Source organism: Motacilla alba, chromosome Z (assembly GCF_015832195.1).
Source record: "Motacilla alba alba isolate MOTALB_02 chromosome Z, Motacilla_alba_V1.0_pri, whole genome shotgun sequence".
Classification (NCBI taxonomy): Eukaryota; Metazoa; Chordata; class Aves; order Passeriformes; family Motacillidae; genus Motacilla; species Motacilla alba.
In genome coordinates, this window is record NC_052046.1 from 19,229,995 (window position 1) to 19,251,483 (window position 21,489).

Below are 21,489 nucleotides of genomic sequence, written 5' to 3' on the forward strand. Positions count from 1 at the left end.
GGAGCTTTTTCCTCCAGATCAGTGTTGCTGGAAAGTATCTTAAGTAATGGGTGCATGCACACAGGCCAGCTTAAAGAAACAAACTTCTGAAGGAGCTTTGAAAGTAACTAATAATGTAAAGCTAGGGGGTAATAAAAAAACCCCAAAACAACAACCTGCTGAATAGGAAATGATTTTACATTATTATTAATCAACTAAAATACTGCTTACTAGTATGTGTGTTTTAAAAAGTATTTTTGAAATACTTGTTTATTTTAGAACTCTAACCAAATAAACTAAACATTCTTTATTTCTGTGGAAATGAAAGATGCCATTTTGTAGGAAAAAGAATAACATTTAAGGCTCTTTAAATGTTTATAGGATATGCATATAAATGAAGAGGGTAATACATCTCAAGGACTTTAGCTAACTTTTCTTCAGAAGTTTCAGAATTGGGTTGACTGTGGCTGAAACAGGTGAGTGTTCTTCCCTAACCTCCACAATGAAAAGCAAACACAGTAAAATAGTAGTACCATTGTTCTTTAATCCTTCAAGTGCAGTACAGTTTTAGCTGTAATTGTATTCAGACCTTGTATAAGACTGAATTTTCTTTGCAAATCTCACACCTGTAATCCTTTTGTAAAATTCATTAAAATATACTAACCCCCAAAAGTAGCATTAGTACCCTGAGAATGTATGTGTAGCTAGTTGTAATAATTCTATTTATTCTGGAAAAAGTAGAGATGGTAAATGAGTTTTTGCAGAAGATTCATTGAAAATTCATTTCTAATTGAAATGTAATGAATCATCCAAACCAGTCCATAACACTGCTGTGTTGGGTCATATTGCAGAATGGATGTTCTCCACAACTGCAACTTTCTTTTAATTTTATTTACAGTTCATACTCTTGCTGTCATTTACCCATTTCTCTTCCCTGTATCACTGCTTTTTTATCTCCCTGCCTTATGTTTTTATTTATCTGAGTACAAGTTATTGTGCACTTTCTATCTACCTGCTAAATTCCCTTTATACATGCTAAGTTCCCATTTTAAGCCATTTTCCATACATTTACAGAATAAATTAAGCACTTCATTCTTGGATTTATTCACATTTTGACAGTAATTGGTAGAAAAGCAGTTCTTGAATCTGATAGACAAAAACCAAAAGAACAGTTGAGAGAAAGAAAGCTGTGTGACAAACCACTGAGCTTCCATCAGCTCTCCAAGGAACTGTCATTTGTACTAGTATCATTTGCACTTGTGTTCCCAAAAGAATGTAATGTTGTGTAATTCTAGTAGTCTTATTGTAGATTCATTTACAAAACAGTGCTTCTTTTTAAAGACATGGGCTTCACAGGTGAGGAGGAAGACATGAGGCTTTTCAGTGAGCAGGGAGTGGGAACTGGTGATGTTGCATGCTGCAGCCAGATTAAGAGAGCCCAGGGGCTATTGTCGCTGGCAATCCTTTTGAGAAGTGAAAAGGGACTATGATGTTTGTATGTCAGTCTTTTTCTTTGACAGTACATGTTCCCAAAAACTTAAGCAATTTCCCTGGCTTCAAACTTTCAGTAGAAGCCTGAGGAAACATATCTTCCTTTGGGAAGAAATTAGTACTTGCAGACAACTCTGGAAAGCCAAATGTATCACTGTTAAAATGTAAATATAAGTAGCAAAATTGAAACACAATTCTTGACCATGAGTGCCTGGTATTTACAGCTTTTGTGGACTTTCTTGAGTCAGCACTTAACAAGTTTAATATTGCTAGATCCTGCATTGCTGTAAAACTGGAAATCACTGATCTGGTTCATTTCAGGTTAATGGAAATCAGAACCATCGCACATCTGTGGCCTTGCCTGCTCTTAAAAGTTAAAATGTGTTTCTGTTATGATTTTATAAAGCATAAAGCATTTTAGATTATTTCAAGTGTATTATTTATCGGAGAAAATATAACTACATTTGTAAGTGATAGATGTTAGGTGCAAATACTTGTTTGTATTTCAGGATACTGTATTTATTGCATGAATGAATATAATGAACTGTTGGAAGTTATTAATATGTCACTAAGAAAAAGTTAGTTAGAAATCTAAATTTGGAAACAAAACCCCCAAATTCTTTGGGAAAAAGATATTATTTTAAAATATTTATGTCCTTCCTAAGGTAAAGATATTTATTGCAGAAGCACTGGAAATATGACCATGAGGTAACATAAACACAGTCATCAGTGAACAGACTCCCTCAACTAAAAATCTGTGCAAAGAAAAGATAGTGGCTTTCACAAACTAACACGTTCAAAAGGGTTGTCTTTTATAACAAACTTTTTTCCCTTCTTCAGTGGAGAGGAAAACTCTTGATCCTGTTCTAACAGTGATGGTCTGCTCTTACAGCCTATAGATACATAAATCCATATTTGTTACTCCTAGAGAAGTAGTTCTTCCTTTGCTTGGTATTAAGAACTGCTCTGCTTGGTATTAAGAACTGCTCATAGTTCAGTTGCTTTGGTAATTTAAGTACTGCTCCACATTTAGCAAAAACTACAGTTTATTTGGTAGTTACCAAACAGGAAATAAATGACCTCTTCCTTGAGAGTTCTAAGATACTGCTGAAAAACATTTTAGAAACCTTTGTTTTGAGTAGGTGAAGTTTATGTTGGGCTGCTAACAAGGAAATAATAGGCTATTAGTGAATGAAGTACAATTTAATCTCTTCAAATTACATAGTACTTCCATAAAAACACATGCTTTAGAAATGTGTCTTTCATCATGAAGTTTAGAGCACTGCTGTGCAAACTGGAATTTAGGCATTTGTCTTAAATTCACAAAGGCTGCAAGTTCAGTCTGTGCATTTAAAAAAAAACAAACTTAGTGGAGTGTTTCTTCCACAGATTCTTAGCATGCAGATGTTGCAAATCAGCAAGCGGAAAGAGTCCTGGTCCTGAGTTCTCATGAACATCTGATGTTCATTCCTTTTAAATGGGAATTGTTATTGTCACATAGTAGTGTGTGAGAGGGAGATCCTATTTCCATTTGCTGACTGCAAAAAATGCCAATGTTTTATATCTGGCAGGGGCTCTTGTTCAGGTAGCTCAGTTCAGGTACCAGAAACATCCAGCTCCCTGTTCCAGTCCCTTTTCTGCTCTCACTCATTACATGTGCCATAGTTTGTGTAGCTGTACAAACTTGTTTGAGGGTTAACAGGAAATCTTTTTGAAATAATGCTTTTGTAAACAGTGAAAATCAAGCTAGGGCTCCTGAAGATCTTTAGAATAGTGTGTATACTTTTTTTCAAAATTGGTGTCAGAATAGTAATAAGTTGTTTGTAGAACATCACAATTTTGGGATTCATTATTTATTTTCATGTGAAAGGTTTTGCAATGGCTTTTTCTAAATGTAAATATATATATATATATATATATATATATATATATATATAAAAAATACTTGATGACTGCCATGGATTAACTAGAATATTTTTCCCATAGAAAGACTCTTCCTTAGAAGTTACTGAAAAATTAAAATATTAATTTTATAACATCTGTGCATATCTACTGTGAACCATAGGGTTTTTTGTGGAAATATAACCTGGTTTCTGGGCTCCTTAGTGTATGGATAAGGCTGTAGAAATTTAGAAACTGCATCATTATGCATTGGCTATCCCTTTATGTTTCACTGAGTATTTCCTTTGCTGGCTTTGACTATCCCCTTCTTAAGCCAGCAGGCCACAAAACTTCTGCTGAACACTTTTGTTTTGGGGCTTTTATACAAATTCATGTCAGTAATCAAGCATTGGTTTTTCAATAGACTGGGACTGAAAAGTTTGGAGAAAATATGTGAAGTGAGAAAATATATAAATGTAGCATATGTAAATACTGTATCACTTGCTGAAAGATCTGTCAATTACATAGTCTTCTTGGCCCTTTTGCCAGCTTGAAAACTCCTGCAAATCTTGGCTACTTTCGTGTTCAGTGTAAACAATGTTGTATCTGATATTTCTGTACGTCTGCAAAATTCTTTCTGAAGCAACCTGCTGGTTTTTTAAGACACAATTGGATATATTGTGCTATGTATATAATCCCAGCTTGAAGCATTAATGCTTCTTCAATGTTTCTAACATCCAGTGGTCACATGAAAATGAAATTAATTTTAAAGTTAAAACTGTTCTTATGGTGCTATTTTTAATTGCTTCATATGTATGCTCTTACAAGTGAAGTTTCTTGCATTGCTGTAGAAAAGACCCAAGTATTTGTTTGAAAATACGGAGATGAATTAATAGGAAGCAAAGGAGTCAATAAAGTCAATCTTCAATATGAAAATCCCTTCCCTAAACTGTAAAATGTTTTAATTACATCTAAAGAGGTCTCAGTGTGATTTTCCCTACAAAAGCCTATGTAAATTATTTGTCAGTGGTGGTCTGCCAAAAAAACCTAAGGGACAAGGCAGATCAGACAATTGAAGTTCATTAGTGTCATGTGTGCATCACAAATGCAGAGAGGCTTAAAAACCACCAGCAGTACTCAACACATTTGGGAAATAATCTCGGAGTTTGGCTCTACAGTGTGATTTGACTGTGGGATCTGGAGGATGTGAGTTTTATGGACGCTTGCAGCAGAATAAGAAGTGGAATATTTTGTTTAATAATACCAGTCATAAGCTGTGGTGGCAGTTAGAAAAAAACAGTTCTTCACTACTCCTTCTAATGGTGATTTATTCAGGTGGTGTAATACTCAATAACAGTTTTTTAAAAGGTGCTGTTCTAACAGTAAAGTCTAGTAACTTTACAAGATTGGAGAAAAGTGTTTTTTTCTAGGACTTGTATAGGATCAGCCACAATTAGATAGCTCTTCAGCTTTTCTGGAAATCTTCTGCATGGGAAGAAAGTAATTCTGTAGTTTTGTTTTGCTTTGTAGATGTACAGTGTAAGAAATAAAATCATCCATGGTGTTGTTGAAAAAAAAAATTGTACAGCTAGGTACGAACTATAATTTCATCAGGTTATAGGAATTGTATACTTATAAAACAAATAAGTATCAATCGCATAACTTCCAGCACTGATTAAAAAGATCTAATTTTGAAGAGAAAGGCATTCTACACAATATTCTTTTCCTGACTGCATATCTTGGAAAAAAAAAAGTTGCATTGTTTAAAAATAAAATATAAAGCTAAAGTAAAATCTTAGAAAAGGAATTTCACATTACACACAAGTTCTTATTTACTGTATTAAATACTTAATAATGAATAATAGTGTGGAGTTTAGCTACTAATGGTTTCAAGTCCCAACTGGTTTCAGTTTTAAAATAACTTCAGTTGAAATACTTGTTGAAAGCATACTGAAGGAATGAACTGCATTCATCACTTCATTATGAAATAAAATATTTTATGCAGATATACTTAATGTTTCCTCAAAATGTTAAATTTCTCCATATCAGCACCCAAGAAAGAGAAGAAGCTGGTAGAAAGAGCCTAGGGAATACTGTTGGGTTTTTCCCTATGAGGGATGGGAATCTTGCATATATTTCCATTTAAAAAGCAAATTAAAATACTCTTTCTCCATACAGTAGCATAATATCTGACAGTCAATCTGCTGGGTACCACCTTACAGTTCGAAGTTTTTAATTCTACTTTGGCAGTAATAGAATCAGAATGTGGGATGTAGACTCAGGTTCCCCACACTGTCTCCCCTTTCAATATGCTGAGTGTTCCCTGTCAGATTCCTACCTTCTGGTTTTTGGTTTTTAACAAAGAAAATATTTACTTTATAGGCAGTTGTGGAAAATCTCACAAGCACAAGGGAGATGCTGGCAATTGGAGATGATGTGGCCTGATGGCTTTGCAAACCTAACCAGTTGAACTTTGAGTGCTGTTTTTCATAATCAATAATACAAGTCAGCTTCAAAATAGAACATGGAAGCTTTCCTTGAAGTTACTGAAATATAACATTTCAAATTGACATCTAGATGGTAATCATTTTCTCACTATTTGAATCTTTCATTGTCATCCTATATGTCATTTCACTCACGTGAATATATACACATGAATATGTACGTGAATAAATACATTTTTCAAGATTATAAGGCGATCAGCAATTATAAGTTTATATAGTAATACATAATATAAAATACTTATAACATAATATAAAATACTTATATAAAACATATTATAAGTATAATTAAATGTTTTATATATTTATATGTAGCTGTATAAAACTATGTATAAAATATGTAATATAAATATATGTATTTTTCTTTCTTTTTTTTCTGCTTTAGGGCAGATTATACCGGAAAGAAGATTTGTAGAAGCAGTAAATCGTGAAGCATACCAGTATCAAACTGGTGACTTTCCAGCAGAATGGGAAGGTAAATATTTTGGGTTTATTTCAAGATAATTTTGGCTTTGAATGTAGGCTCTGTATTTTTAATGGAAAACCTGACTATGTGAACAAGTCATTTGTTATCTTTCATGTTAGGTAAGGCAGGCTTTTATTTAACTGCATTACAATATGAATTCTTAAAGTAACCTCTTTAAAAATAGGATAAATTTTGTTTGAGAAATCAGTACTTAATGAAAGTAAAGCCTATGTGGAGATTATTTACTCCTATTAAATGTGAAAATATTTGTGCCTGTGGAGGAACTGATTGAATAACCAGCATGAAGTGCATTAAGTAAAACAAAACTTCCTTATTATTCCTTCACTGCAGTGTTAAATATAGGTCAGTTGACCTACATATTGGTGTCACCAGTGATGGGGCTGCTTTTTTTATGGTGTATTTAGTTTCCTATACTCTCCCTTGTGCGATCTAGTAGAGAGTTGGAGAACCTGTTAATGAAGTTGGAGAACCATTTTGTCCAACTGCTACTGATTAAATTCTTGTCTGAAAATTTTTGATATAATAAACATTTCAGGGAATGTCATTAGGGTTAGCCGATCAGCTCTTGGAGAAAACGAGAAACAAGAGGAGTATATGTTGGTCTTTGAGGTTGTTAGGTGCTTGAACCAAGAGTGGGGTTAAATGTGATTTAAAATCCAGGACTCTGCAGCATAAGCAAGGAATCCTTGAAATACTATAAGCACAGAATCCCTGAAATAGTATGTAGAGTTTACCCATTATTCAACATGCATTTGGGAGAGGAAAATACCTAGACATCTCTGAGAAGTTGGTAGGTTAAAGCAAACAGATTTTAAGTAGTATGTATTTTAGCTCTGGAATTCCTTGTCATGGACTGTTCTGCTTGCTAGAAGTTTGCATGAGTACAGTAAAAGGTTAAAAGTATTGGTGGAAGAAAAATTATTCTTATACACAGATATTACTGTGGTTTAATTTGTCAATAAGCTGCAAATGACTTGAGTCTACAACATGTTTGGAGGAAATGTCTTAGTATACTTGCTTTATCTCATTCTCTTTCCTTTATGCTTGATGCTCTTCTCTGAGGGAGATGATACTGAAAAAAAATACAAATTTCAGGCCCGTTATATCCCGTCATCGAGTCAGTAGAGAAATAGAAAACATTCTTATCTTGTTTTTTGTCATTGTCATTACACTAATTCCTAGGATTTTTGCTGTGATCAACTGAGGCTAGTGTTAAGAGCAGAAAGCTTCTGAAAGGTGTTTCAACACTATTGGCAGTGTTTGCCCGCTATGGCGAAACCATGGTATCAACAATTTCTGTCTTCTACTGCTGCAGTATCCACAGGGTGTTGGCAAGTTCTTGCTCTAGCTGTTTCTGCTTCTTTGTCAGTCCAAGAAAGACAGCTTCTGAAAGAGGGCAGCAACCTTATAGGCTGCTCCTAGCTAAATCATCTGGTGCTTGAATGGATGCATGCTATTCATCCAGCTTTCTGAAGGTCTTTTTCCTCATCCAAAAGTTCTCTAGCTATTAGTTAGAGCTCATCTTAGCTCTCTGTGACTGTCATGCAAACACTGCACCACAGACACCAAGAAGCATGTATGAAGCTTCAGGTAACTCTGCTATCCTGTGGAGGAATTCTCATCCAGGACAATTCAGTACTCTCTGCACTTGTCTGGAATTAACAGGAACACAATGTGGACAGTCAGACGGGTGTGGGCTAGTCATCCTTTCCCAAATGGGGTTAGACTGCAGTGTTCAACCAAATTGCTATACAAACCCATTGCTTCATGCTATTGGGATCTGTGTAATGCTAAAAATCCTCTGCTATATCTCACTTCAGAAATTTAGCACAAATCCATGGGATTTGACAGTGTGGTGCCTTGAAGGTTGCAGATTTTTCGGATGTTGAGTGTGACAAGACCTTGAAGTCAAATACCATGTACCCTCAAGGGGATATGGACTTGTCTAAAAAGCTGCAGCTGCCAGACCTGAGACAATTTTAAAATCAAGACATCCTGTTCAAATTTGTTTTAGAGAAGAAGTGATTACCTGGCCAGTCCTGTTGTTATGAGCTATGTTTACAGTTTTATTGCTTAACTTCCTCATCTTCGTAACTGTGAGATTTTCTCTTTGTGATATGGTCAGCAAATACATTGTCAACAAATAATTCACAGGGGAAAGGAAAATTTGCAGTTTGCAGATTGAGTAATAGTCTTTTCCTCTTAAGTACTTGTCCTGATTTTGGCCAAGGATGGAGTTAATTTTTGCAATCACCAGGAGAGGGTGTGGCTGACAGGGTGTGGCCAGAATCCAGATGTTATACAATACCACCTTAGGTCATCGCTGGGAGTAGGGGAAGGGGACTCTGGCTTCTGAGAAAAAGGGTGTGGCTTCTGATTGGGAAAAAACATGTCTGTGGTCATCTCACATCATCCTTGGTGAGCATTTTGCATGTAAATTACTCTCTCTTTTGTATGCTTTTATTATGAGTGTTAATATATATTTGTTTCCTTATCTCACTGCTGTTTCCAGTAAATTGTTATCTCACCCCATGATCTTTGCCTTTTGTGCCTCACATCCTCCTCCCTGGCCACGCTCAGTGGGGAAGGGTGGAAGAGGAGGGGGGAGAGGGAGCAAGCGGTCAGCAGTGTGGTTTGGGGAGCTTTTGTGGGAGAAGTAAACTGGGGAGTACAATTCCACGTTACTGAATTTCCCTAGAAAGAAGAGATATGTGCATGCTTTTTTCCCCAGTGCATTTATTAACCAAAAGGGTGTGTAGTGTATGCTTCTGAGAGATAAAGATGGGAATTCCGGAAAAAAGGCTAGCCTGTACTTTTTTGTTTAATGCTAGTCTAACCTTTGCGAACAGTTTTATGGATGTAGAATTTTAACAAGCCAAAACTGGTACTGCTGCTGTGGGTAGAGAAGCTGTTAAAAGACCCAGTGTGTCTTGGCTACATATTGTGGTGTGTGAGGGATGTAGGATGCTCTGAATTTCAATTCATCACTACTTTTTTGCCTCCTGTAAAAAAGAAACTCTGAGTTAGTTAAAAATTAAAAGGAATGGAAAGTGTAGATAGTTCAAATACTACTACAGAAGCCAGTTATCTGACTAAGAAAAGTTTAATTTAAGATTTTTAGACTTTATGAGCGTGTCTTTGCTGAAATGCTCATTACATTTCTGTCCCAATTTTTTCCTCTTTAACATCGGTCTAGAAGTTTCCCAGGGCCACAGGACCTGTGCTGAACTTTCACTGTGTGTCTTCTGTCCAGATGCTTGAAAATATACCAGTACATTCTTTCTGTGGGTGTTCACATTATAATTCATGCTATTATGGATGCTGATCATTCCAGCAAATAGCCTAAGACTGCTGAAGGAGTTCTAAAATACTTGCTGTTTCCTCTGAACAGTAAAAGATGAATATAAGGTTAGAATCTTTTTTAATATTTCCTACTTTGTTTTCTCTTTGCTCTTGGGCTCTGCTGGGCACACACATCTCCAGGGGCCTCCTCTCCAAACCCTGTATGTACTTTGACATCCATGGCCTCTGTTTAAGTTTTGGCTGGCTCTCCTTCCTATTCCTCTCAGGCTTTTCACTTTTAAGACTGTGCTGAAGAGTCTATTGCCTTATCTCCTCCTTTTCTTGGAACCTGTAGAGAGCTGCTTTTACCTGTACTGTCTGTTCTACCAGAACTCAGGTTTTTTTACTTGTGGACAATTCTGAATGGCCACCTCATTTAAAAACAGTCATCCCAGCACCCCTTACCTTTCTTTGTTACCCTGCACAACTGTATGACTGACTGTATGACTAGAAAAAGAAACCTCTTATGACCAAAATTAATGAAAGTATCATCCCTGGAAATACTTAAGAGGCATCACTTGTCTGAGGAGAACTTTCATGAAACCAGGTACAAACGATAGTGTAAGGAGTGGGAACAGGCTATAGAGAAATTGGAAGAGGGGACAAGTTAAATCTCGTTCTCTACCTAAGACATTCAACTTGGACAGCTGGTAACCTAAGGAACTGATTCTGGTACTGTGTTTATCAAGTTTTAAACATGTAATAAAGGAGACCAAGTAGAAAGCTATGAAGCATCATCTAGATCACAGACTCAATCTGTGCAAGCTGTTTCTTTGACTCTGGAGAGGTTGTTTGTGTACTGATCCTGGGAGTTCAGTGAATACAAGGCCAAGGGTTTACTCCTGAAGGACTCGTCTGGAAATTTTATCCTAAAGATGTTAGTTTTCAGTGTTCTGCAGGATTGAATTATCTACATTCTCAGACCTCTGAATTTTATTAAAAATTCTGAAATATCCATTAGGGCTTTTGTAAAGCTAAAACAGAATCCCTTGTGTTATCCTCGATGTTAACTCTTTGTACACCTAAAATTCAATTAATTTTAATTTTAAAAATCTAAAAGTGTATTTCCTCTTGTGCTGTAGTTTTAAATTTAGAATACAATCCATATACAAATATTTGTATACAATAACAATACAAATATTGCCTGGTTTTGTTTCAGTGAAGTCTCTTATATTTTACTTCAGAGTGTGAGCGCCTACTTTTCCTTAGGCAGTACGGATGTACACAACAGATAACTTTTCTGTATTTTAGTACTGAATGTTCACTTACTTAAGTACGTGTAATTTACCTCCTCAAGACATGTCAGTAGTGCTCATGAGGGGAGAAATGTAATTTTACATACCACAGAGATTTGGGAGAAGGCATGCTACATACAGCATTTTATTGCCATCTACTCCTAATTTCTCTTTTCTTTTTCTTGGTAACATTTAGTGATTTATGGGAGTCCTAATTTGCATGTTCACTTTTATGACCATTGCAGTGTGTAATCTGCCAGTAGGAGTCTTGAAGTTCAATGAAAATTTCATGCATACTAATAAGAATGCAAATGAGTGCTGATGAAAGAATGCGAATATCTCAAGGTAGGAAATGTCCAGCTTACTTGCAAAATTCCTTTTAGACAAAGGTGGAATTAAAATGAGTACATACAGATAAAATTAGAAGCAGCAGTTTTAAATGGGGGCAATGATTCATTTTGCGAAAGCTTTGGGGGACAGGGACGATGTGTTGGTTGCACTCAGTACATATATGTTACCTTCTCTGCCACATTTAAAACATCTTGGCTGACAATGGTGAAGGCATTTTGTTTTGTTAGCTTGGGGAATGGGAATGTAATGTAAAACTTTTTCCCAGCTATAACAGTCAACTTTTAATTAAGTATATATATATATATATGTGTGTGCATATGTTGTTCAAATAAAATGTAATAAAGCACCTACCTACTACCTTGTTTCCATCAACAAATATTTGACTATGGTATAAAGCTGTTGAGTAATGTAAAATTGCATTCACGAAAGGTGTAATGCAGATCATAAAGAAAGGTACAAGAGCATTTTCTTTGCTCAACTTTATACACATATATATATATTTTGTGTCTAGGTATACACAGATATATAAAGAGAATGCAAAATATATAAACTTCAACATATTATTTACTTTTTGTACACCTTCATTCTCCCTTTGCTACCATGAATTTCTCTTACAACTGAGTTATAAGGTGTTGGTGCTTTTTTTGAACCATGTGTTGGGTGCTCAAAATGTTATTGATCACTTAAAAGTCAAAGATTTGAAAGGCTTTAAAAAATCTTCCTGTCTTAAAGAGAACCACATAAAAACTGGTGAAAATTAAGTATACTAGAGTCCTCCCATTCTTACCCCCAAAGATGAAGGAGTGATCAGGTGAATTATTAGTAAAATGTATTTCTTTTGAAAGACTGATAAACTTTTGGATGCTAATCTGCAGTGTGCTAAAATATACTGAAATCAGATAATGTTTTGTTTGCTTTTAAACTCGTATTTCTTCTTGAGCTTAATGAAGAATATTTGAGAAGTGGATTTGCACAGAGGAGTATGATAATGTTAAATCTAACTAACTTCATCTTACGGATAGAAAAAGATTTTAGTAATTTTTCATACTATTTTCCTCCCTCAGCTACCTGGCAGTGAAGAAATCTTCCATTAAATAATGAATTTCTTATGCAGTTCATGAGAGATATTAAATTAATTTGCTTGTAGTAATTCAGAAAATAGTATCAATATTTGTGCCAACAAGTTTTATGTACCGTTAAGCTGCAAAAGATTTCTACCCCTGACATTTTGTAGAAAACAAGAAGGTTAATAGCTCCAATAAAACCAAGTATTCAAGTGTTGTTATAACTGGAAAGAAAAAGAGCACAGTGTTAAAACTGTGTGCATTATTTATGTATTTAAATAGATACAGTTCTATTATGGAATGTTTGATACAAAAAATCTTCCTAAATTAAGGTTTGTTTCTTTGCTTTTGAGTGTTGGTACTGAGTTCAGTTAATGAATGAAAATGTATTGTGGAGTGGTACTTACTTTACAGCCTCTGTTCACAGGACACATGTGGTTGTGTTACCCTTCACTGTTGTGTTTGCAGCTTTTTAAACAAGGAAGATAATTAAATTATAAAATAATTTACTAGAAGTATTCCGTTCATCTGAAAATCATTAGTCAAAAAACTGCTAAAAGTCACAGGTGCTCTGGAAAGAAAATCTATTGTAATGTTTATATTTCAGCAGTACTTTCTAGCTGCAGCTTAATTTTTATTTCAAATTTTTTCTTTCTGAATCAGTTATTATAATGATCTGAAATTAAAATGCTGCTAGTGTTTTAATAAAATACTGGCAATTTCAAATAAAGTAAAGCAATTTTTACGTGTTGAGAGCTGTGGAATTGAAAACAGTGGTACTATCCTTTCACAGGTCAGAAGCAAGGCATGACAAGGTAGGAGATGATATTTTGTTGAAAGTAATCCGTTAAATTTTGATGGTTTAAGCTTTACTTTTTATGAGACATTTTGAACAGGTATTTTTCTCTTTTTTTTTTCTCCAGATGTATCTTTTATTGATTAGTGTCTAGTATACATACTTTGCTGTATATGAAATCTCTACTACTTTTTGCTTTTTTTCTGAATGATGTTGCCAAGTATTTCAGTAATCTGAAACTGTTGCAAAGTATATGGACAAAGGTAACTTCCTTCAGGAGGAAACACTTGTGTGATAAGATTTTCTTCAATAGCATGGTTGGTTTTGTTACAGAGCATATGCAAGGCTGCCAGCTGAGAAGTGAGTCTCAGTTTAGTCTTTCATCTTACCAGATTTGGCAGGTTAAAATCACAGTAAAATTTAAATGTTTGTAAGTGCTACAGGTACATGCAAAAAGTTCTGTAGTTCTATAGGTTTAATAGAAAGTCACTTAGTTGTATTTTGAATTACATTATTGGTCTGCTTTTCTTTCCTCTGACAAAAGCTTGCAGAAAGTGTGAAGTTGACTCTTTCATAGCTCTGTCACTTCTCCACAATGACAATAGATTTGGATCTATTTTTTTTTTTTTTTTGTTAGGAATGCTGAGAAGAGATGACAGGGACTGCTTTTAAGAAAAGTAGTTTGAGAAAGACATTTAAAAATACATATCTTCAGGAAGTGGCATCTGATACACATGAACTGAAACTGTTACCTTGCTTCATATCTTTGCAGGTATTTTACCATTGAACTTTACCATTAGCCAAGGCTGTTGGCCTTGCCATCCTGGATAAATTCCAAGCTGTTCTACCATTTCATCTCCCTTTGTTCTTATGTTAATTGAACCTATTCTCCCTAAAACCAGTTGCATACTGCTGCTGGTGTTAGTGTTTCACCTTCTATGTAATTGCATTTTCAGAAATGAGATTATATTATGACTCTGTGCACATTTTAGTGTCTTAGGCTTGTCTAAATCATTCCCTGATTCCCCTCAAAATACAGCACAGATGGTATTAGAAAATTAAAATATGGAATATTTACATCCTAAAGTATTTCTGTAACTTTATAGATGGCAACAGGTGAGGCCAGGAATTTGAGTGGGTTATAGCAAAATGTTATTTTTGCTCTAATTTTCAAGCATAGTAACAAAAATCTTAATTACCCAAACAAACATATGAAATAACATTTTTCTGCATCTCAGCACTTGGAAGTGGCTTTCCTTATGTTTATCATTCTATTCATTACTGGCTACTTGCATTCTGCTACTAATTAATTTGAAAAATATGGGCAGAAAAGACAAATGTCTTTGAAGTATCCAACCAAGGACCTACCAATAGTGTCGATTAAAAATCCATGAAAAAATGCTACAGTAGTGATATTTCTAAAAAGTGGTGTCAGGTCATTCCTCTAAATAATGTTTGTAATAGTTAGAACTCTCTTAATTCATTGACTGTGCAAAGTGAGACCTGTCAGCATCTGTGTTGTGGTGTCTCCTGACAGTCCCAGCTAACAGCAGTGATAGTCATGGGAGTGGGCAAATATCTGTGGGTCTCATTCAGAAAACCTGAGCCATAGGACAGCTGTCATTGCCACTGCTTTTATTCCTCCATTCCTCTGCTGTCTTTTCCAGCATGAATTAACTGAGATGGAGGGATCCTTCCCCCAGTCACAGTACCCACCCCTCCTGGCAATGAATAATCCCACAGAGCCACATGATGTGTTCAGTCCAGGCTCTGCAATCCGTCAGTCAGGTCTGGGGCTGTACCTTTCATACCTGTAAAGGAATTATACCTGGTAGTAACATAAAAAAGTTTTCAGCTTTAAGAATGTCTGAAGCATGTACAGGAATCCTTTTTCACCAGAGTGGTCTAAGGCTGTTCTTACTTTCCATCAGTTGGCTTGACATTTTCTTAGGGTGTACCTCAACTCTGTATTGCAATAAGCCTGTGCCATAAGCCCTGCTTTTTAAGCCCTGTTTTGACAGCCAAGGTGGTATGTAAACCATGCCCAAGGTCTCCTCACAGAGGTGACACCATCCCCCACCCCTCCCTTCTCTGAAGACTGAGTATTGAAATGGGAAATAACATCTTGTGCCTACATTTTGGGAAATGACAGGTTTGCCAGGTTGTGGTGAATTCTATTGTAATTTTTTCATAAATACTTGCTTTCTGTTACAAATCAATAATAATTTTGAGTTTTAATACTGTTTGTGATCTTTGAAATAATCCATTTGATTTTTTTTTTCCAGCATGGATAAGAAAAAAGAGAGAAGATCCACCCACAATTGAGGTGAGATGAAATGTCTTTAAATTTTCAATTGCTGAAATGAAACTACCATAATTAATTTATAGTGGGCTCATCTGTGCAGTAATCTGCCACTTATGGGGGAGAATTTAGTATGTTCCTTGCCTAATTGATGAAAGTGCACACTGACTAGATATCTAACACTTAGCAAAAAGTAAAATAAACTCCATTATTCTTTAGTCATTCTCTGTATAAATTCTTTTAAGAAGATGTATGTAGGTTCTTTAAGATGATCATAACTGTTGAAGAATCTCTTCAATTAAAAAAATTCTTAAATTACTGCTATGGCTTTTTAATTAATGTAAGGTTTTTTTCATGGTAGTTGATATTAAAATGTGGGTTTCAAACCCAGCTCTCAGTGAATTCATCAAAACAGGAAAACCAATTGCTCTAGCATTTTACAAGGACTTGCATCTATGTCTTTTTCCATAAGAGAAAGCAGAGAAATGTCCCCTAGTGTCTTTCATGCTGATGAGTTTGTAAGGAGTTTAGAAACAAGTTTGACTGCTGATCTGTGTATGCAGATGCATGCGCACACATACATTACTTGCCCAGCATTTCTATTCTAAGTTGCTAAGCACCAGCTAGGAATGAGAGAGAAGACATAGTTTGCTGCAGAAGATTCAAAATTACACCCAAGGAGGCAGATACTTGACTTTCATCAGGAGTACTGTGTCAAGCTTGTCATTGAAACAAACTCCTACCCAACATACAACTTTTCAGCTAATTCTCTCTGCCTCTCTTTCACACTTGCCACTGAGGCTATAGAGACAGTAAGAACTATAATATATGCATGAATGAAAGAAGTTTAAGTTAAATTTATACTTAAACCTATTCAGGGAAGTAGTAAATGTGGGGTTTTTTTTTATTTTTAATTTTTTTCCCTTTCCTCCCCAATCCAGTTACTTATGTAGAGCCATGGAACTGATATTACAACAGTTGCTCCATCTAAGTTTGGACTGACCTAATTTTAATTACTTCTGGCTTATACCAACTGTATGCAAACAACTTTTATTGTTGAAATTACCACTTAGTGTGATGTTTGAAGATGGGAAGTGTTGTTTGTCTTTTGTTCTATCATTTCTGTGAGCCTGTTGTATCATTTCTGTGAGCATTTCTGTGAGGCTCCTCTGATAGTTGCTCTGAGGTAAACCTTCTCCAAGACAGGCAGCCTCGGGTCTGGACTTGGTGCAATATAACTCCTTCTGGTGCTAGAGATGTTGGTTCATTTTTGAAACAGGGAGCAAGAAGTCTCCACAGGTGAGAGAATTGTGGACCAACAGTGTTCTAAATATTTTACCTTCCCAAAAGAGCAATTTATGGAGAGTGAAACATTGCTGTGACTAATGGTGCGTTCAGAGTTGCAGGGCTTCTTATATTTTTAGTTTCAGGGGGTAATAGATCTGAGAAATAATTTAGCAGCTAGGTACTTTACCTGCAGGGCTGTGCATTGACCGTATCACAGAGCAGAAATGATAAACTAGGAATTTGAAAATAGTTAACTTTTCAAGTAATCTCTGAACAGTTTTTCCCTGTGTAGGAAAAAGTAGTTCAAATATATGTATGTTAAAAATTCTTCCTAATATTTTGAAAGGAGTGCTCCATTTTTAATATGTGATAGTAAAGCCTAATTTTTTTTCTCTGTTACAGAGAATAGTTTGGGGCACTATATATGATCTACTTTTCTCCTAATTTGAAACTGGCACAAACCTTTACATCTTAAGATAATTATTATTATAGTAGTGAAGTACGTTTAGCATATTGTTTGGTCCCTATTTGTAGGGCTGATTTGCTTTAATGTTTTAGCTACATAAACCTTAATGGCTGCTATTCCATATTACATTCCCCTTTTGACAGTAAAGATGATGTGATAAACTGCTGTTTGACAGCTATGAAACACGGGAATATTTGTGGCATATTCCATGTTGAAACCCTGTATAACAAATCTTTGTTCTTTTGCATATTTCTCATGAGACCAGACTATTTCTGAAAAAGGATATAAAGCCCACAAATTTTACGTTTTTGCTTTAATGATATTTTGCTGTCATCATCTTATTGTAACAACTCTAAAGCTCCTAAAGCATAAGTTTCTGGAGCTGTGCCTATGTTCCTGCCTTTGCAGTCTGTGAATATACTTTTTTGAATAGTTTTCCTCTCTTTCAAGTCCTTTGCCCTTCATTTTTTTTCTTTCTAACATCAAATGACATATGTTAAACTTTATTACAATTTCTGTTCCACTTCTGTTAGCCTACCATCCCCCTTTTGAATCATACATATGGGGGTTTTTGTATTTGTCTGTATTGCCTTTTATTAGCTCTTGGCTATTGATGATAGAGGTTGCTCAACTACTTAGGTTACCAGGTTTCATGATGAATTTTTAATTGAAAATATTGAAGAGGTACAGCTTCACAAAACAGTTAAGTCTTACTGATCACACTGATGACCACTGATGTTGGGAACCAATGGTTTGGTAAATACTGTATGCTAACATAAAGTCATTCATAATCATCAGGACATGTTGGTCATTTAAGTGAGAACAAATATGAGTTGTTCCTCCCTGACAGTGGTCAGAATAAATGGCTCATGACATCAAGCTTAGTCTCTTGTTGATTTTCTTAAGACTTGATAATGTTTTGTATTCAAGCCATTCTTTTTTCCACAAACACCTGATTTTTTTTTTTGTTGTTGTTTGATTGCTTGTTTCTATTATAAAGTTTTCACTTTTGCTCAGAAGAAGTCAGCTTGTGCAGTGTTAAATGTACCACATCCATCATGGTTTCTTTCCTCCTTGTGTGCCCATCCCTTCCCCATTTTTGAAGGAAGTCACTTGGCCTTCTGTGTCTGGCTAGACATAATTCATGAATGCTGCTCATCACCTTCATTATTTCTAACCTGGCCACTTACATGAGTAATGTTAATGCTGGATGCCTTGGGTTTTAAAATAATTTTCTGGGATACTGGTTAACAGTTGGTTGCCTTTTGATTTTTTTTTACAGCTTGAAATATGCCAAGTCTCAGCTTAATTATGATAAGGGTGAAAACTTGACAAATTAGTGCAGATCACATTGTTTCTTATGTTCTGCTTAAACATACTCTGTTCCTATGGTAATCAGGAATCTGTCTTGATATAGAATTCTGGATCATGCCTTTGTCCTGTCTGAGCATGTGTACAGTTATGTACATGAGTACATATACTCCTTAATAACATTGAAAGTCTGAACTTGAATACGAATATTTTTGCAGTACTGTAGCATCCTGTCATCTGTCCCTTTATATGTGTATTGAGTATGATCATGTATGGTTGGCTGAGGAAAATCATTACCTTGATTCCTGTGCAGCTCTAAATTATAATTTAACCAGTTTAACTAGGGATTAATAACTAAGTTGACTAATACATTTCTTCATTATGTATATAGGAAGCTAGATGTATGTAGCAAGTGTTTTGGCAAATAGGAAATATGTCAGTAAGGACCTTACAGTTTTAAATTAATGAGAAATTTTAATATTGGTAGCCTTTAAAACAAATATTAAAATAATTAATCAAATGCTATTTTGTGGAAGCAGATTTAATAATTTATCTCTTTACATGTGTGTTAGTTCACCTGCTCAGCTTTAATGTTGTTAGAATTTATTAAGAAAAGTAGTCTTGAGATATAGCAGTTGTTTTATAGAAAGGATGTTCCATCCATGGAAATTATTTCTTTAAGGCTATTCCCTTCCACTCTTTGAACCATAGTCCACCTTCTGTATAGCTCATCCAAAAATTTCCAAGGTAAATGTAAATGTGCTGTCTTGCATATTCCCTTACCCCCCCAGTTTTTCTTCTGGCTACAGAAATTTAAACCTGGCATCTTTATATTTTGGATTTTTTACAACTTGTTTGGAAAGGAATGAAAAGATGCTCATGATGACAAGGAGGAAACCTCTCTTCAGTCACTTCTGTGCCTAACTTCTATTTGATTTTTTTTCTTATTTCAGAGGGCATGAGATTTGTAGAGACTTTTAAAGAATTCTGCCATCTATAACACAAGCTATCCAAATATATTTAGAAATCTAACCCTTAAGTTCTCCCATAACAGATCTTCTAGCTTCATATTACTTCTGACAACATCCTGAGGTTCAAGGGTATCTGAGAAACTTGGCATTATTTAAGGCCATGTCTGTAGAATGGAGACAGAAATAAAGTTGCAGACTTCCTTGGGTGTCAGGAAACTAATGAGGAAACTTGCAATTATGGCAATGCCAAGAGAAACTGGTGTGGAGGGAAATGTGGCTTATCTCTGAACCCACCAACTTGGTAGCCTGAAAGTGGTAGATGTGAACCCATAATAACACATCTTTGTGTACACAGGACTTTGTACTAGATAGCACTTCCCTGATGATACAGAAGCTGCTTCCTCTGTAGCACACAAAGGGCTGCACAGCAAAATCTCAATTTGAACTGAAACCTCTCTGTTGCTCTGTATGTGTATGTTACATTAGTATTTAATGGGAAGTAAAGTAGAATTGCATGTTCCTTTAATTATCATCAAGATCCTGAAAATAGTTTGAAATTGAAAACCACAGTAAATGGCTGCTTTTCTCATGCAGTATGTATTTGTTACACAGTAATAAAATTCAATGAGTTCTGAATTGCACAATTGGATAGAAGGTGAAATGCTAAAAAAAACAATGTAATGATGCCTCTATTCTTTCACACTATTTGTAGGGTATCTATAATTATCTGTTTTGGCAAACTCCTTGTCAAACGAGGAAAAAACATACTTCAGTGAGTAATAAGCATAAGGTTTCTTCCTCTCAAGTCCCAAATAATTACATTGAAATTAAATTCTATTTAGTTCCCTCAATGTATATCCACTATTCCTCTTTGTTTGATCATAAGTATTAATTATTTGAGAGATGGTATGATCATAAGCAGGTTCACTCATGTAGATTAATTTACACAGAATTTACATTGCTTTAAGAGGAATGGAATGCATTTTAGAAAAATGCTTTCTTTGACTCTGTTGGGATTGCATGTTATAGTTTTGCCTCTGTCTGCTTTCAGGTGCTTCAGTTGAGAAGTTGTAAAATGAGAACACTGATATTGAGATTGTACATTCTTACATAGAGATTTGGGCTTAGCGCATGAGTAATTTGTTTCTGAAGCCACCAAAAGCTGTAGTATGATTAACAGGTTCAATGAAAAAATATTTTAAAAGCAGAGGAATAAACATGTCTCTGAGCAAAATATTTCCCACCATTGTTGTCCAGAATCACAACCAGAATTTGGGCCATATTCAATAACTTAGGTTGTACTAAATAGCGTTTTGCATAGTAAATTATGCATGATTCCAGAGAGGATTATTATTTGGTGGAAAAGAGCAATAAAATTTGACAATATAAAGAACTGAGCTACAAGGAACTTAAATAGAAGGGAATAGTCATAGAAGTCAATTAAAAAAATAAATTGAGCAGTTGCAGAAGCCATCATCTGGATTTTTTCCTCTTCTTAATTTTTACTTTCTCTTCAAGTCTGAAATATAACTGCTTGCCCAACCTCCACAGAGGAGTATTGGGGCACCAATTTGTCCCATTGCTTCTAGATTGCCCATGCTGCAGATTCCAGGGTGGCAGAGGAAAGAGCTGCTGCTGCTCTTCTGCTGCTATCCATGTGGGAAGGAGCACATGGAGCACTGGCTCTGTGTCCTGATTCACTCAGCACAGCTGAGCGGGGGTGCAGGGCAAAGGGAAACGTACCAGGAAAAGGGCTGGTACAAATTACATCATATGTAGACTCGGGAAAGCAAGGACCAAACTGCGACTGAGTCACAGCTACAGTTCCTTGTTTGCTCTGTGGAGATCAGGGCTATGTGTTGCCCTTTATTCAGGGCGGAGTGCAGTGGTGCCAGGCTAATTTGTGTTTTTTGCTGTCTCTACAAACTCTCATCTGTAATCTTGAATATATGTGTAGTTTGGGACAAATACCTTTGCAGAATTGTAAAAATAGTTCAGGCACAAACCCCTACTGTTGCCATGTGT

At 35.5% G+C, this 21,489-nt stretch overlaps 1 protein-coding gene across 2 annotated transcripts in view; it reads left to right on the forward strand.

Annotated features, from left to right (window-relative positions):
- NDUFAF2 (NADH:ubiquinone oxidoreductase complex assembly factor 2) overlaps nt 1-21,489 on the forward strand; it is a 64,195-nt gene that overhangs the window by 27,961 nt on the left and 14,745 nt on the right. For both annotated transcript variants that reach the window (XM_038125861.1, XM_038125860.1), the window contains exons 2-3: nt 6,238-6,327; nt 15,413-15,453. In XM_038125861.1, the coding sequence (XP_037981789.1) occupies nt 6,238-6,327; nt 15,413-15,453 (131 nt within the window). The remainder of the gene's footprint in view (nt 1-6,237; nt 6,328-15,412; nt 15,454-21,489) is intronic.